The 18193-nt window shown below is 51.8% G+C and overlaps 1 protein-coding gene across 1 annotated transcript in view; it reads right to left on the bottom strand.

Annotated features, from left to right (window-relative positions):
- The window catches only part of Igsf21 (immunoglobin superfamily member 21), a 226182-nt gene that overhangs the window by 70645 nt on the left and 137344 nt on the right, over positions 1-18193 (bottom strand). Inside the window, exon 3 of the mRNA XM_034502950.2 lies at positions 6672-6793. Within this exon, the coding sequence (XP_034358841.1) occupies positions 6672-6793 (122 nt within the window). The remainder of the gene's footprint in view (positions 1-6671; positions 6794-18193) is intronic.

Here is an 18193-nt window from a genome sequence, read left to right as displayed (position 1 = left end):
ACACGTGTGCATCTATGTGTGCTTGTGCATGCGCATATGTGTGAGTGTGAGTGTGGGTGTGGGTGCTCAGGATAAAGACACAAACACTCTGGCCAGCACTGAGGGCTCCAAGAGGAGGAGAGATAAAGAAAGACATTTGGAAAAGCCAGAGAAGGCCAGTGTCAGGGAAGGGATGGCGAGCGTCCACTTTGGGGGATGGGTGGAGTGTGGGAGGAAAGGAGATTGTATTCAACTTTTTGGGCTGCGGAGGAGCGGCCTGAACTCCGCGGACGTGCAGACAGTGTCCTACAGGGTTGCTCATGATCCAGGTCAGCAGAGAGGCCAGGAGGTGGGAGCAATCCGCTTGGGAAGTTGAAGGAAACACAGCGGGCTTCCTGCCCGGAAGGATGGATTGTGCTTACTGGAGAGGAGCCGGAAGGCTGCTGTACCACGTGGGTATCTGAGCCAGGGCCCGGAGCACTATGGGTAAAAAGGCAGGGAGGGCAGGTGCTTCCTGAGAGGGAGCGACACACTGAAGAAGAGACAGGTCAAAACCATGGGCAGGAACAGGAGAGAAGGCAGTAAGGACCAAGGGGGATGGGGCCCAGGAGGGGGCAGGTCCATAGGGACTTAGACAGCAGGGTCAAGGGCTCTCAGAAGAAGGATTTCTCTTGCAGGTCAGGGGCTGCAGATACAGAGTCCCTCTCCCAGTGCTGGGCTTGGGTTTGGTTTGCCTTCCTTGATCAGAGCACTCAGCAGCTTTGTCTGTGTGTGTGTGTGTGGTGTGTGTGTGTGTGTGTGTGTGTGTGTGTGTGTGTGTGTGTGTGTGTGCGCGTGCGCACGCGCGCACGTGAGCTTGACTGCAGATGCCCAAGGAGTCCAGAAGAGGACATTAGATTCCCCCATAGCTAGAATTACAGGTGGCTGTGAGCTGTCTGATTCAGATGCTGGAAACCAGATCTGCTCTTCTAAAAGAGCAGGCAGTGTTCTTAGCTCCTGAGCCACGTCTCCAGCCCACGTCCATGGATCTTTAGACACCAGGCTGCACACAGGAGCAGGTGGGTGGTGTGTGGCGGCGGGTGCGTCTCCACTGCCAGCATCACTTTAAAGCCCAACTTCCTGGTTCCCTGGCTTAATCAAATTCGGTCCTGGCAGGTTTCTGGAATTCACATTTTTTCAAGCAACTTCCAAGCAGACCATGTGCCTGCCCTAGGCGGTGGCCAGCTTTGGCTAGAGAATGCAAAAGGGCAATTCACTGAAAGCTCCCCTAGTGGCCAGAAGAAGAACTGCAACTCCCTTCTAAAAGACTCCATTTTTGCCATAGGGCCCGCGAGGGCTCCAACTACAGTTGAAGGCTTGGGTTTGTAGAGACTGGAGTCTGGGGCTTTCCTGTTTATGATTAAAATAGGCATCAACTGTTATGACTGACATACTTGAAGGGGCCAAAGGCTGTTCTCACTACATCATTTCTATCCAGATTTCTCAATGATCTGGGTTGGGACAGAGGCACCAGGTCATGATGCATGTCCTGGGTGGTCATCTCCAGAGAGACTAAGCCTGAGTTTGTCCTATTGCACAGCAAGCACTACACATAGTAGGTGCTTAACCTGTGCTTACAGAGAGTCTCATGGGCAAGCAGTTCCTATTTTATATATTTCGGGGAAACCAGAAGCACAACTTACAATAGAAACCAGAGGACTAAGGGACCAAGAAGTTGGACTTCCAAAGTATCAAGGCTGGGATGGCATTTTCTTTGTACCCTCCGTGAGACAAGCATCAGAGCTGCGCAGTAACGTATGTCATCAGGGAGAGACACGCAAGCTCTCAAAGGGCCATGGATGCCTGGCTCTTTGGACTGAACCGTTAATGTGTCTATTTAAAACCCAGAAGTGTGTTTTCCTTAGAGCTGATTCCAAAGGGTTTCTGTAAGGACCATTGTCTGCTTACTCAGAGTGGCCTTGTCCCTCTCCGGGCACCTTCCCATCGCCACTGAACAGACTGTCCCTCCACTTAGAGCTCCTGCCTCCCCCCACTCCGCCCCGCCAGCCATACCTGCTTTGTCTCAAAGCGACTTTTGATTTTAGATTCACTCTCAATGCCACTGTGGCCACCATCTCCTCAGCCCCGCCAGCTGAGTCACCTTGGCGTGTGTCTGAGCAACTCCTCAGATGCCACTGGCGTCATTTCTGCAATGGTTAGCTCCACTTTCCCTCTTTCCAGACCCCACTATATCCTGTCGCTCTCTAAATGTCAAACAGACTCTGGGGTGCTGAGGTGGGGTGGATGGTGACCCCTGGGAGGGGGGGACCTTGCTGCCTGATGAAAGCATGGGAAGGAACAGAGAGACTACATGATATCCAATTTCTTTTGTATACGGTGGCTCTGCCTCCTTGCAGAATGTACTCCAGACCTAAAACATGTCAGAGCCATGGGCACAGTCATTTCCTTCAGTGTCCACCTACCAATGCCCCACCTCCACCCCGCTTTCTGCTATTGTGTCTTGCGAGGGTAAGGCTGTGTGCTCAGCTCATGCTGTGCTCAAAGTCAGTCAGTCTCTGGGTGAGAGGACATGTGCTCTCAAGGGTTTGTGGGACTCGGATGTCAGGCCCCAAACTCCTCCAGGGATCATTTTGCTTTCTTCTCTCTACTCAGTAACTAGTGTGAACTTTCAAATGGGGTTCATGGTGGGCCACAGCCCTCCATGGACTGTTTGCACTCCAGGTCTCTGCTTGGGTGTCTTCTATGACTTACGGTGGTCCCTATTCCCCGAGACCCACCCTTGATCAGGAGTGCCCTTATTTGCATGGTCCTTATTTACATGGCCTCGATTTGCATGGCAGAGATTGCACACTGGAAATTGCTTGGATGATGACCCAATCAAACTCAAGCACTGGCCAGTTCTGGCCTGTCCTTCTTGCCGTGGGGTGTCGGGAAACTGCACATGAGAAAGTCATCCTAGACACGAAAATCCTTCTTCCAGGGGCTGGTGAGATGGCTCAGGGGATAAGGCAGCCACTGCCTAAGAGTGAAGTCTAGAGTCTATCTCCAGAGCGAAATTATTGGCTGGACTAGTGAAGTTGCTGGGCTTGCGGTTCATTTCAGTGTATAACATAAGTGATTGAGGAAGCACCGGTCTGCATACGCGTGTGTCCCCATACAAGTGGTGCACAGACACACTGACAGAGCTCTTTACCCTGTAGGTACTACTCTAGTTAAGGCCCCGCCCACTCCCTATTTCTGTCTAAGGAGCGAATCCTCCGCTGCCCACCAGTCCCTTCCCCACTACCCCGAGTCCCTCGCACACTGAATGGACGAAACCCCTGAGGTCCAGCGCTGAGCCCAAGGTTACATTACAAGGACTCACACCTGCGCCCGCAGGAGGCAGGCACCCTGTCATCTACCAGCTTCTGCCGATCACAGTCCCACCAGCTGGGAACAAGCACGGGGAGTCCCTGGGGCTCCTTGAGACTCCCCAGGAAATTGTTCTGTGCCGGTCCCTGGTAATATTCCCAGCCTCATTCTCACTCCACTTTCCCAGCTGAAGAGGAAGCAGCTCGAACAGCTGTGGAGTTGGGACTCTGGGCTGAGATGCATTAATTTGTAAATATCTTCATTTATATGTAAATGAGGAGCCCGGAGCCCCGCCGCTGGCCCAAATGGGGCCCTGCAGCCAGCAGCCTTCCTTCACTGGCTGGGCACAGGAAGATGCTCTCAACACTGCTAGATTTCACGGGTCTCTTTTTCCACTGCCCCCTCCCTTCCCCTACATATGGTGGCTCTGATCCCTGGGGTACCCTCTGCTCAGGATACCCTGATGTCTCAGAGTGTAGGAAGCAGGATGCAGAAACCCAGCATGAACATGGGGGACAAAAAGAGCCTGGGCCATGAATCTTAGGACTGGACTTAAGTCCATGCTGCTGTGTAACTTTGGAAAAGTCCTATGCCCTCTCTGGGCCTTATTTTCATTAACTGTAAAACAAAGATGATGCCATGGTATATAGGTGTAGGAAGGGGTGGTGTAGAGTTTGATCAAGTTCATGTGTTTCCAATGGGAGACCCTTAGATGGGTCATCACTTGGCCTTAGTGAACTTTGACCCCTTCTGTAAAATAAAATGTAGGAAAAAAAGGGGGTTAAAAAATAATGTTACTTTTCCAAGTTCAAGAGGTTAACGGTGAAGGAGAGCAGGAGAAGAGAAAATGAGCACATAGGGGCTTTAGGGGGGTCTGGTGCAAAGTGGGGTTTGCCTTGCGGTGGGGAGAGAGGTTTGCTTGAAGCTTAGGGGTGAACACTGCTCCGTTCAGAACTGTGTTTAAGAGACCAGGAAACTCTGACCCCGGGCTGCCTGCCCACCACGTGGAGCAGCCAGCATTTGACTTGAGGAACATGAGCATCAATTTGTACCACATTCTAGAATGATGGGAAGATTACTCTAGTCAGCCTGTTCTCTGGGGTTGGGGGGACTGCGTCAAAGTCGCTGGGTAGGAAATGCCTGTGCTCGGAGGTGAAGCCAGGTCTTCAGGCACCTGCTGGCTTTCTCCAAGCATGGCTGGGAGGGGTGTGTGTGGGCTGTGGGGTTTCCTTCTGGTCTGAGGAGTCAAAGCAGGGGAGGCCTCTGGAGGCCACACCCATAACTGGGAGCTGACTGCAAAGGAGGGAGGGGATCTGCTGCTGCTGAGTGCTGGGTTACCAGTGGAGACTGGGTTTCAGGAAACCTGGCTGTAATCCAGGAAGTCCCCTGCCTAAGGACCCTCTGCGGCTCTCACGGCATTGCTTCTTTTCCTCTCCAAAATGCTTTTTATCTCCTCTCTCATCTTGATAGCAACTGATTTATCCTTGGCTCGAGTTCCTTTTCAGAAAAAAAGGGGGGAAACAGGCGCCTGCCTGCCTCCTGTGGGCTCTGGGTACCCCTTCCCTCCCACTGTCTCAGATGCTCAGGGAAAGAACAGCTGGGTCTGAGGTCCTAGGTCAGAGCCTGGAGAGAGGCCATCAGGGCTCCGGCCACCTTCTGGTCCTAGCCAGATCTCACTGCAGAGCCAGCAACACACTTCACAAAACAAAAATTCTTCTGTCCCAAGCTGAGATTTTATTCTCATGCAAACCGACACCCCCAACCACAAAGGAGCATCTCCAGGACTTTTAGTCTCTTCGTTCTGCAAATTCAGTCATGCATTGACTTGTGACCAGGCCTTGGAGGACAACAAGAGCTAAGCGCAGAGGTGGGGATAGGTGAAGGTCCCAGTTAAGGGGTGGAGCCTTGTCCACCCCAGGACTCAGCCTCTAAAGACCACATGACCTCAGACACTGAAATGTCCCAGCTGCACCACCAACCAAGTGGAACCCTGCAAGGTGTCACACAGGCTGTGTCTCCTGCTGTTCTCAGTATAGGTTCTGTTGTAATACTGCCTTCTGAGAGCACCAGGCAAAGCAGCTACCACACAGTATGAAAGAGCACTGTGTGTGTGTGGTGTGTGTATGTGTTATTTGTGTATATGTGTATGTATGTGTTGCGTGTATATATTGTGCGTGTATGTGTATGCATGTTTTGTATATCTGTGTACATATTGTGTATGCGTGTATGTGTATATTTGTGTTGTGTGTGGTGTATGTGTGTATATATTATGCATGTGGGTATGTATGTGTGTGTTGTATGTATGTGTGGGTATGTATGTGAGTTGTATGTATATGTGTATATGTGTGTATGTTGTGTGTGTATGTGTGTATATATCATGTATGTGTATATCATATATGTGTGTATATGTGTGTATGTATGTTTATACCTAGAACCACTAAGATGCTCCTTCACAGAGGTCATAAGATCCCCTTGCTGGAGGAGGGTGCAGATTGAGGGAGCCTGGGCCCATCCAGCCCAGGGAGATCTGTTCTGCAAACATGCTGGTCATGCCTGGGTGGGGTTCTGAAGGCTGAAGAGGAGCTTACCAGGTGACACAAGGTGGGCAGGGCCTCTGGGAGGAGAGACTACCATGTGTAAAGGGTCAGAGGAGTGAAATACAACAGAAGTCTTGGGGAATGTGTAGGGTTGTGGATACCCACAGAAGTAGAGGAAGTGGGGCCCTGGCACGAGGCTGAACTCTGTTGATTGTGCAGCCTTTGCTCCCCTGCTCCATCCTGATCTGAGAGTTTAGGTGATCCTGCACTTGGGACCTTTGTGACCTTAGAGATCTTGGAAGTCAATAAAACATTGTTTCCAGGCTGGACAGAGCTGCTTCGTCTCTCAGGTCTGTTATTCTAGGCTGTGTGACTTTCAGGTTCAGCTCTGCCTCTCACTGCACCTCAGCTCTCACCTGCAAATGGGATTCCTGAAGCCTACCTTGCAGAGTTATGGGAAGAGCCGTGGCCTCACCTCTTCCCTCCAGGGCTGGGCTCATGGAGGCGGGTGCGTCCCTCAGAGCAGTGGTTCTCCACCTTCCTAACGCCCGCAGTCCTTCAACACAGTTCCTCATGCTGTGGTGACCCCCGACCATAAAACTACTTTGTTACTACTTCATAACTGTAATTCAGCTACTATTATGAATCACACTATAAATGTCTGCTATGCGGGGTATCTTATGTGTGAACCCTGTGGAAGAGTCATGACCCACACTAGAGTATCTAGGGGCTAGAAGAGCACACCCCCAGGCCCGGGCCCCCCCTTCCTTCTCACATGCCTGCTGCCAGCTCAGATGGCCTCACCTCACAGTGGACTGGTACACAAGGTCCTCCCTCTTGCGGTAACTCTCCATGTGCGAGTAGTTGGTGGAGAACATAGCATCAAATGTGAAGATCTTCTGCTTGATGGTGCCGCCATCTGTCACCTGCCAAAGAGGAGAGGAGCCGCAGGTGAGTGCCCAGCCTGCCCTGGCCCTTCCCTCCCTGCCCTCTTTTGCTGAAGCTGCCTCTGATGCTCATGTGGGCCCCTCCTTTAGATCCAGGAGGCTGCCTGGCTGATAGCCTTTGCAAGGCCTTCCCGGTCTTTGAATCTAAGCACCAACTGACAGCTTAGGAATTTGACAAAGAACCACAGGGCTTGACAAAGAACCGAGATGGCTCAGCAGGGGAAGGAGCTTGCAGCCAAAGCCTGGCGAGTTGAGTTTGATCCCTGGGTCATACACGGTAGAAGAAGAGAACTGATTCCTGCAAGTTGTCATCTGACCCACCTCCACAGGCACCGTGGCATGTACATATGTGCGTGCGCACGCGCATACACAAATATAAACAAACAAACAAATAGAAAGAATGATAGCTGCTGGCCCCAAGAGGCCAAGTTTATTACCATGTTGTAGAGGAGACAAAGATCACCCACCACTGAGCCTTCCTGCCCTGCTTCTTCCTCTCCTACCTCTTGTCAAAGCCCCTTATAGAGCCCTGGGTCAACAGCTTTCACAAGCTCAAGACAACTGCCAGCCTGTGAGTGACCCTGGCTCCCTCCTCTCCAGTGCTAGCCACCAGAGCATCCACTTCCGCTTCTGAGAAATACGGGGACTTTCAATTCTGCAAACTCTGGGAGGAAAGGCCCTCTAGGTTCTGCAGATGTGAAGTGGAGCAGAGCTAGCAGCCTCTTCTCACTGGGTCTTTCCATGCACCAGGAGATCCTACCACCATGACGGCACTGCCTTGCAGACATGGCTAGCAGGGCCTGGGAAATTGTGGGTAGGACCAGAACGGGCTGGGAAGAGTGAGCTGTGGAATTATGGGTAGGATCAGAATGGGCTGTGTAGAGTGAGCCTGGTCACAAGTCTTAGTCAGTAGGGAGAAGGAAGGAGAGGGAGCAGGTTAGCTAGTAAAAGGGGGAGGGTCAGGGCGTCATCAGTGTGCAAATAACTCAGGGAAAGACAACTAAGCTCTATTAAACTATTTCTACTTTTTAGTAAAATAATAATAATAGCTGTGTAATATTATATATGACATATTTAATATATTCTTTAATATAATATTTAATATATTATACACAATATAGCTGTATAATATTATAATATTATATAATTGTATTATATAGTTATTATTATTGGTGTTATTATTATCACATATGTGCACACGATGTGTGAGGGGTGACTGTGGAGTTCAGAGGACAACTATATGAGTCACTTCTCTCTTCCTTCCCTGTGGGTTCCCAGGATCAGACTCAGGTGGCCAGGCTTGAGCAACAAGCACTTTTAGCGGCTGAGCCAACTCCCAGCCCAAGACATCCTGACAGGTTAGGCCCAGGATGGCACAGGAACCCAGAGGAGAGGGAAGCCTACTTTCTGAGCGCGGGGAGCTCCCACAAGGGCGATACATAAGCTCCTTCTGCAGGAGGTGCAGTTTTCAGCCCAGAAGCACAATGGTTTCCCAGGCAGAGAGGTACTGAGAGCCACGGTCAGAAGCAGGAGGGGTCAGCTCAGCTGCCTCCGTGAAAGGACTCTGCAAAGTGACTGGAGCAAGAGGGTGGACCCAAGGACAAAGCAAGGCCCTTCCCCCACAGGCATCTGCCACCCAGGGGCAGATTTGGGTTCTGCTTATAAATTCCCCTGATCTTCTGAAGCAAGTCCAGTGGGGTAACCAGACCCAGGGATGGGCAGAAGGGGTCTGTCAGCACGGGGCACTGGCTTTTGTTTTTCTGTAGCCACACCCTTGGGATTCCACCCGAGTGCGTGGAGGATGCTGGGCAGAGGGGGTCTCAGGAGGTCGCAGCAATATCAGCACTGGGGCACAGGCTGCCACAGGGTCCTGCTGCTCACAGCTGTTGAAGAGCCAGACCCAAGTGTTGTGGGTCTCCCCAGCAGTGGCCGCCCGGCGCTCACGCCTGGTCTCCACTGCCTCCCGCTAATGAAAGCGTTACTCCACAAAGCAGCAAGGTATGAGTTGTCACTGTTTCAATTATTTATCTGTTTACTCGGCTGCAGTTTTCCGCTTGTCTCAGCAACTCTATTATAGACCGCGAGCTTGCAGCCTCTCGCCGCTCAGCTGGGCTCCGCGCTAACAGCCTGCGATGGGGCGGCCTCATGCCTGGGCCTGGAGAAGTGGAATTAACTCCCTGCGGCTCCTCGGGTGGAAGCCGGAGAGGGGGTGCTACCAGGGAGGAGGTCAGGGATGGGGAGACGCTGAGAGTGACTTCCCCAGGCATCTGTCCCCAGACTGGGAGGACTGACCTCTCGAGCTCGTCTGCGCCCAGGCTGACTTAAGACTACATCTGGGCGGTTTAGAAAACAGGTTTGGTGTAACCCAGCCAGCTTCTACGGGGCACCAACCGTGTGTCCTGTACTGGCTACATCTGTTACCTGTCCCATAGACTAGACTAACCAAGAATAAGGAGACCTCTGTGGGTGTGAGCACTTGCCCAGGATGTTTCTGAGACTAAAGTCTTAACCCAGCGCTGCCCTGCAGTGGACCGAGGCCATGTGATGCACGGTCGAGGGGGTGGGAGGGGCTGAGCTGAGCGGCTTGGTCAATTGCAAATCAGAGCAAACTTACAATCACAGCCCTGCTCCTCTCTTTCCAACCCTTCCAGGACACTTTGGCCCCTCACACTCACCAAAGTACTTTTTCAACCAGGACCCTCAGGTGGGAGGCAGGTTTGCTTATATATTTTATTATTTTGTGAATATGAGTATTTTGCCTGTCTGTATGTCTGTGCATCATGCACATGCCCGTGGAAGCCATAAGAGGGCAGCAGATCCCCCTAGAACTGGAGTTACAGATGGTTGTGAGCCGCCATGTGGGTGCTCGGGACAAAATCCAGGTTCTCTGCAATAGCTAGTGATCTTAATTGCTGAGCTACACTTCCAGTCCCGGGGAGGCAATTCTGACCTGCTTCTCTACCAGGGGCCATGGCATATTCTGAACATATGAGGTTTGTCACCATGAGGGTCCTGGACTATGTGTCCCTTTTGATGAAGAGGGCCCCCCTCAAAGTATTCCTCCACAGTGTTGCTTACTGGGGGTAAGGAGACAGCTTAATCCCCAGAGCATAGAAAAAAACTGGGTGTTTGAAAACCCAGCAGTGAGGAGGCAGGGATGGGGGGAGTGCGGGTGTGGGGGGAATGGGGTACCTCTCTGGTCAGTGAGTCTGGCCTAAGCAGGGAGTGTCAATTTAAAAACAAAGGTGGACAACACTTGAGAAATGATACAAAGTTGGCCTTTGTGTCACACACACACACACACACACACACACACACACACACACACCTGCATACATGAATACGTACATATACAAATGCACCTGTATACAAGTGCATGCACCTGCACACTCACATGAACATGTATGTACACATAAACATGTACATACATACCTATATACATGTACACATGTACCTGTGTACACGCATATACATGTCAAGGTTGGGGGGCTTTTCGTCTCTCATCTGTGTGCCGTGCCCCCAACCCCATGCCCTGGGAAGACAGCTCAATGCTGACAACCCACTTTGCAACTGAAGACACAGCTGAGACCCTACACTGGGTCCTGGCACTCCCTGCCTATCCTGCCAGGCTGGCAAGGTTGCCTAACTGCCTCCTGGCCTCATCTTGAATGACAGCTGGAGCAGGAGAGTGGCAGTAGGCTCCCCAGCATCCCCCTGGCTCCAGCCTTGTCTGCCTTCAGGTATGTACAGCTTTAAAAAAAGATTTATTTATTTATTTATTTATTTATTTATTTATTTAATGTATATGAGTACACTGTCACTCTCTTCAGACACACCAGAAGAGGACATCAGATCCCATTACAGATGGTTGTGAGCCACCATGTGGTTGCTGGGAATTGAACTCAGGACCTCTGGAAGAGCAGTCAGTCATAACGGCTGAGCCACCTCTCCAGTCCCAGGCATAGATTTTTATCTCCTTCTAAAGCCTGAAGCCCTGTTCGCCCCAATCTCAAATTTCACTCCTTTTTTTTTTTTTATTACGCAACAGAGGAAAAAAAAAATCCATCAGTAAAACTGTCTCCTCAAATTTATTTGCCAGGACTGAGGGTTTTATGACTAGGAAAATACACTGGCCCCCACACGTCCACACACCCCTACACCCCAGACGAAGCAAGGAGAATACCTGAACTGTAAATCCCTGCTGCAGGCCGAGGAGCAACACAGGAGGGCCTCAAGGACGAGCCTGCTTTTCTTTGGTTTTATTTACATTTTTTTTTCTGTTTTCTGAGACAATCTCTAGCAGTAGTGAAACTCACCATGGGCAGGCCAGCTTGACCTCCAAATGTGGGTGTGAGTCATGCCTGTGCCTACTGAGCCACTGGGATTCCAGGCACTTGCTGTCACCCCTGGGTCTTAGTCACAGCTTTCCCTCTGGGGCAGCGGGCAGACTGGTCACCTTTTATCTTGACCATTTGCTGGTGGAAAGGGACCAGTTGTTTGGACACTGCAGAGGGACACTAGGAGGCTGCCATCGGTCAGAGGTCCTGAGATGACGTAAGGGCAGGCAAGGCTTGGTGAATGACAAGATCACAGTTTCAGTCCTCAGGCAAGAGGGGACTGTGGCACACCCACAGCCCTTTGGGTCCCATTCAGGATCTGGTGAGGGCAGAGCTCAGTCCACAGCCATCGGGAGAGGTGAGTGGAGAGAGCAAGTCTGCAGTGACAGGCATTTGCCCAAGAGCTACCCAAGATGCTCCTGGAAGGGCAGAGAGTTCCTTGGGAGGGAAGGTGAGCACAAAAATCTTGAAGGTGTGTAGGTTCAGCCAGACTTTACTGAGAATCATCTGAAGGCAAGAGAGGCACACCTCCCTGTGTGTCTGTGAAGGTCATAGTCAGAAGGGGCTTAGCTAAGGGGAAGGGCCATTGTACATGTGGGTGGTTCCAGTCCATACCTAGGTCTCCCTCTTTCTCCCTCCCCCTCCCTCTCCTCTCTCTCCCTCTCTCTCACTGCCATGAGCTGAGGGACTTTGTTCAGTCTTTATGCTCTCCCCGTCACAACCTCCCAAACCATCAGCTAAATGAACCTTCCCTTTGCTGAAACTGAAGCATCCTCAGGCATTTTGTCACAGTGGCAGACTGATTGCCACAGCTGGGTCTGTGGGGACGGCTTAAACCCAAGCTGGTTCTTCCTGTCTAGGAGGACAATTGGGGGTGAAGCAAGCCTGAGCCTCTCCCGATTGTCACATCTATGACATCACTGTTAGCTCTGGGCTCTTGAACAGCAGGTTTGCCTTTCGGACCTCCTTTTCCACCTCTAGCCTGGGATGGGGACACCTCATCTTACAATTTCATTCTTGTGAAGCGGCTTGCAGGGGGCCTTGCTCTTCTCTGCCCTCTTGTCTGGTGCTAGAGAGTGGAAGGCTCCTATGAAAGTTCCAGAAGTCTGGGAATAAGCACAGAACAGCCCAGGAAAGGCACCAGAAGACCAGTGGTCAGGGAGCAGACTCAGAAAAGGGTGCAGGGCACAGATCTGACTCACAAACCCTCAGAACAGCCAGGCAGCTGAGGGAACTCTGAGAAGAACCTGGAGAGGGGCTCTGGGATGATGCCACGATGCTATAGTTCAGAGAAGCTGTGGACAGACAGACAGACTGCTGTGAGACAGGCCAAGCCCCACCCGAGGACCAGGGTGTATGGCTTCTTCCTTCCCCAAGGATGATTTTCCCATTGGATGTCTTCAGGCTCAGTTGCTTTTCTGGCTGCTGTGATAGCATACCCAAGAAGCTACGTTAGGAAGGAAGGGATTATTTTCACTCAGTCCATCATGGCGGGGAAGGCACAGAGGCAGGAGCTCGAGGCAGCTGATCACATTGCAACCACACTCAGGAAGCAGAGAGCGATGGACTCTGGGGCACAGTTCCCTTTCTATTCATCATGGACCCCCGGCCCCTGGAATGGTGCTGCCCACTTTCAGGGTGCGGCTTCTCACCTCAGTTAGCTTCATCAAGAAAGTCTTTTGCAGACATGCCCAGGGGATGGATTTCCGTGACGATTCTGCATCTTGTTACACGGACAGTAAAGATTAGCTCTCACACACGGGTAACTGAACTTACAGAGAGTAACGTCCTGGGTAGGGCACTGACCATGGCCAGTGTCTGTTCAGTTCTTACCATCTGTTCAACATTGCTTGTAAGCACAGACTCAGATGCAAACATGGTCAGTATATGTTGCGGGAAATAGTATAAAAGGCACCAGCTCACGTGATACTCAGCTACTCTCTGGCCCCAGCGACTCTGCTGCCTCCCTGGATAGCCCCATGTAGCGACCGATAGTGGTTCCCTTGCTGCAGATTCTGCTCACATTCCCAGCCATCCACCCACTGTGATCAGTGGTCCCAAATCCCAACAACCCAGTAAAATCAAAACTCTGGGGCTTGTCATGTATAACTCAGATTTCTATCAGTAAATTCCTTCCCCACAAAACGTCCACACAATTTACTCTGAGCCAATTGAAATTAATATAAACTGTCCACCTAGATAAGACAAACTGTCCTATAATTATCATCCTTTATATGATATTTATAGCTACCTGTGGCTGTTTAAAGCCACGCGGAATCTGGATCTTCTTCTGCTTCCATTCTCCTTCCTTATCCCTGTCCTCTTTCTGTGTCTCTGTCTCTGAAACTTTACTACAAGTATATGTAGCTTCCAGGAAGCCACATTGTTGTGTGGCCAGTTGGGCAGCTAGCACATAGTAGGTGCTTTGGGCAGCTAGCACACAGTAGGTATTTTTTAAAAATATATATTTTCTCCATGTCCTATCATATCAATCTTTCTGCTATGAGTTTCTACAAATTGTCTATGTACTGTTCCTAATCTAGGCCTCAGTTTCCCTAAATGTTCCACAAGGAAAATGAGGCCTGGTAGCCTCCGAATACCCTGTCTACTGTATGGCCCAGTGGCGTGGCTCTAAATAGCCAGTCCTAGCTAACCACAACAGGTCACATCCCTCCACTATGCCCTCAGCACCAGTCCCCTCCCCCGCCTCCAGCAACCCTGGCTGTGGCCCAGCCAGATGGATTTACAAGTGGACTCATAGAATCGTGGCCAACGGGTCCAGTCCAGCTAGCAGCAGGAGGCCCACCGGTCAGCCAGCCATGTTTTAATTTGAAAAACCAAATAAGTCTTCAACGTTAGTCTTCTCACCAATACCCCTAGATGCCACCATCCATAAAAGGAAAAAAAATGGAGTAGAAAAAAAAAAGAGGGGATCACCTCTCCCCTACCCCCAGTCTTTCTCTTTGTGTTCCACAAAACCAATTACAGGTTGGAAATAGCTGTAATAAACTTGATATCCCACTTACGGGCCAATCCCGCTGCGGCCAGGAAGTGTAATAGTGGCGGAGAGTGGAAACTGCGGGTTTGTGGAGCTGTTTAAATTGCCTGCCTACATTACTCCGCTCCTCTCCAGCGGGGAAGGAATTCGCTCTCCTGGAAATGGAGCAGCTGAGGTCTCCATGTCCTGGGCGGCGCAAGGGAGTGTTTGCCAGGCAGACTTTAATGAACTGATTAGATGTGAAGGAATGGCTAGCCCCTGGGAGCTTACAGCAGCCAGGCATAGGTTCAAGTCCCTAGCAAGGCCGCTCGGTCCCTGGCAGTGAATGAGAAAAAAATGAGGCTGGCCTCCCCGCCCTTCCGAGGGAGGAAAGAACATGCATCAGGCCGTGCAAGTGACAGAACTCAGAACCAACCATAGCGTGGAGCGGCTCTGAGCCTCAGTGGGTAGAGGGTCCGACAGGCGTGCTTAAAACCCAGACAGGACATCTATAAACCCAGGACTCCTGTGGTGGAGGCAGGAGGATGAGAAGTTCAAGGTCATCCTCAACACAGCGAGTTGGAGGTAAGCTGAGACCATATGAGACCCTGTCCTAATCGCTGTAAGAAATAGGCAGAAACTTGCAAAGCATGAAGGGAAATGGCTACCCTGGGTCTGGAATTTCAATTCTGATCTAGACAGAGCCGTGGAAGACAATGAAAAGTGACTCTAGAAACTTCCACCACACAACTGTCATCCAGCGGTCCCTTCCCTGTGCCACCCAACCCTGTGTGTCTGGCATGGGACAAACACAGAGTAGGTCCTCAAGGTACATTTGTTAAATAAGTGAGTAGTTCAGCCGAGGAAGGTATGGACTCTCCAGGGCTCCTGTCCCCAGCTACCTACTGTCTTTGCTGCTTGAACCATGAAGAGCTGAGCAGAGACCCAAGATGACATCATGCGAACTGAGCTTCATCAAAGGATAACTCGGGTGAGTCGGGCCCAGCCTGAGTTCCTTGTGTGCCTAAGATTAGCGTTTTTCCTGCGAGGCTGGGTTTGTGCTGAGGCAACTTTAGCCAAGCAGATGCGGACAGTGAGAAACTGGCTTCTCATCTAGCTAGCTCTGTATTTCCTGACTCTTCCAGCAGGGCGGCAGCGTGGAGTGGAGCTGGTACTGTCCTTGTCCTCCGTGCGGGAGTGGGAGAGGATGGGGCGTGGCCAGGGGCTGTGCATTTAAATTCTACAATAAAATCAAGCATGAGGCAAATACTCACTCGAACTCCATGGAAATAAAATTGCAGCCAGAGAAGAAATGTGACCTGCCCAGGCTGCCTTCCTGGCTCAGGACAATGAGTCTGATTCTGAAGGCCCCAGGGAGGGGACTTGGGTCAGGGCCAGGACCGGGGGCCAGGGTCAGGGTCAGGGCCAGAGCCAAGAAAGGGACAGGTTTTTTAGGAGCGAGAAACCTGGACAAAGATGCTTGGGAAGGGATGTGAAGCGAAGCCAGGGGACATTCACGAAGCCACTTACGGTCCTCTCGGGTTGGGAGGACAGAGTTTCTGGTGGTCTTATTGCTATGGCTGGACCATTCTTCTTCCGAAACTCCAGCCCACAGGGTCTCTACTCTGGAAGGGAGCTGTATAGCTACAGTTGCAGGGATGATGGGGGATGTGTGAGAGTCAAAGGGGTGGGGGAAGCTCTAAAGTCAAGGCCACCCACCTCCCTGAGTACTGACTCCACCCTGCTGTGCTGCCTCTGTGAGCTCCCACTCCTGGCAAGGCTGGGCTGGGGTGATTGGCTTCCCTGGCGTGTGTGGGAGATCCGGTGTTGACAGAGACAGCTGGTATCATAAATTGCCTTGTCTCATCTGGTTATGGTGTGATGGCAGACAGGCACTCAGGGACGGGACTGGGGGGGGTGGCGTCAAAAACGGTAGAGGAGAGCAGAGTGGTTGCCAGCTTCCTTGTGGGTCCCGAGCTTGCCACGTGGGCAAGTGAGCAGACAGTGTGATGCCTGTACTAATTGGGGGGAGGGGTGAGAGGCAGCTTATATGGGTGAGCATGTGCACTAGTGTGAGAGCCTGCGTTCTGGGGATGGTGGAATGTGTGTGTGAGACTCAGATGTACTGAGCTGCCAGTGGTGCAAATTTGTGCACGCACATGTGTGTGTGTGTGTGTGTGTGTGTAAATGATTACACTTTTATGGGGCATGGAGTACATGGGTATCTGTTTGTGGTACATGGTGAATGTGCCTCACCCAGTGGCAACCCAGTAAATGTCTCTTCCTTATTTTGTGACTCAAGGAGCAGGAGCTGAAGGTGCCATCTAGGGCAGAGTTTCCACAGGCGGTCAAGACCATCAGACGGGCTGTCCCTACATCGCCCACAGCTAAGCAAGGCCTCCCGAGCTCTTTCACTCCACTAGATGCACAAGGGTCCCACATCACTTCCTGTGCACCCTCCTCCTCATTGCAAGGCTAGCAGGCAGGACAAGAAAGGCACCACAGGGCCGAGACCAGGCTCTTGGACTTAAGAGCATAGCGCCATCACCAGGCTGCATGGGGAGTCTCATGGCGTCAGCTGGAAAGCGGCATGGCTCCCATTATGCATGAGACCAGAGCCTGACCGGCAGCAGCCATGGGGAGGCCCTAATTCACACTGCAGAGCTGAGTGGAGTAACATTTGCTTTCTGAGCTGATCGAGCACCTCTAGATCTTGCAACCCTCCCCCCCCTCCGCCTTGCTCTTCTCAGTTGCAAGTGAGGGGTAGGAGGAGCACACCCCGAGAGCACCAGAGGATGCTAGATTCTGTGTGTTGGATAGTGTCAGGCCTTGGTGAGTAGGAGGAGCACACCCCGGGAGCACCAGAGGATGCTTTGGATTTTGTATGTCCAGTAGTGTCAGGTCTTGGGGGTAGGAGGAGCACACCCCGGGAGCACCAGGGGATGCTCTGGATTCTGTGTGTCTAGTAGTGTCAGGCCTTGGGAGTAGGAGGAGCACACCCAGGGAGCACAGGAGAATGATCTGGATTCTGTGTGTCTAGTAGTGCCAGGCCTTGGGGGTAGGAGGCGCACACCCCGGGAGCACCAGAGGATGCTCTGTATTTTGTATGTCAAGTAGTGTCAGGCCTTGGGGGTAGGAGGAGCACACCCTGGGAGCACCGGAGAATGATCTGGATTCTGTGTGTCTAGTAGTGTCAGGCCTTGGGGGTAGGAGGAGCACACCCAGGGAGCACTGGAGGATGATCTGGATTCTCTGTGTCTAGTAGTGACAGTCCTTGGGTAGAGTGTGAATCCCACTGTCAGCTGTGGGATGTGACACAGGTTGGTACTGTTTATTACCCTGAGGTAGTGGTGAGGAGCTCCCAGAAGCATTAAGGAGGGCTGAGAGTCCAGGGATATCCAATAGTTCTCTAACTGCTGTAGACACAGAGGATCTCGGATTGGTGCCCAGAGCTGCGGAAAGACGGACACAGAAAAGACCATTTTCTAGGTCTTCTTCAGAGCTGCTAATGAGGTCTTCTGATCTCAGGAGCACTTTGGGTAGGCACAGTGACTGGTTGGGTCCTATCTAGTCTCAGGAGCTGTGTATGTATGCTCAAGGCTCTGTCACAGAGTCCTGCAGTGACACCCTGTCTGAGAGCCCACCTGTGTGGACACTGTGTCTGCAGGACAGCTGCCAGGCTTGGGCCTATCAGTCCAACTGTTGCCATCAGGAAGGGTGCCAGTCCCTGGGGAGGGGCCTTGTTGTGACAATGTGGCTGGTCCCCCATGCTCAGTGGTGCTGCAAACAGTTGGGGCATGTCAGCAGGTCTGGCTGCCAGCAGATCCGTGGCTGTGGCCGTCAGCACCGGACGCCAGCCCGTGCACCTGCTATACCAGGCCAGCTACACTGCAAACAGTGTTGGCTGGCATCTCTCGCCCTGTGTAATTAACACAGCATCGTAGACAGCTCAGCCAAGCGGAGCCTGTCCGCCTGTCCATCTGCTGGCTGCTTCTGGGGATGGTCCTTTAACACAAGCTCAGCAGCCTGCTAGAGAGGGCAGAGTCCCGGAGAGCCTGCCTTCAG

This window comes from Arvicanthis niloticus, chromosome 5, assembly GCF_011762505.2.
Source record: "Arvicanthis niloticus isolate mArvNil1 chromosome 5, mArvNil1.pat.X, whole genome shotgun sequence".
NCBI lineage: Eukaryota > Metazoa > Chordata > Mammalia > Rodentia > Muridae > Arvicanthis > Arvicanthis niloticus.
Note: the sequence above shows the minus strand (reverse complement) of the source record. Positions and strands in the feature narration are given on the sequence as shown.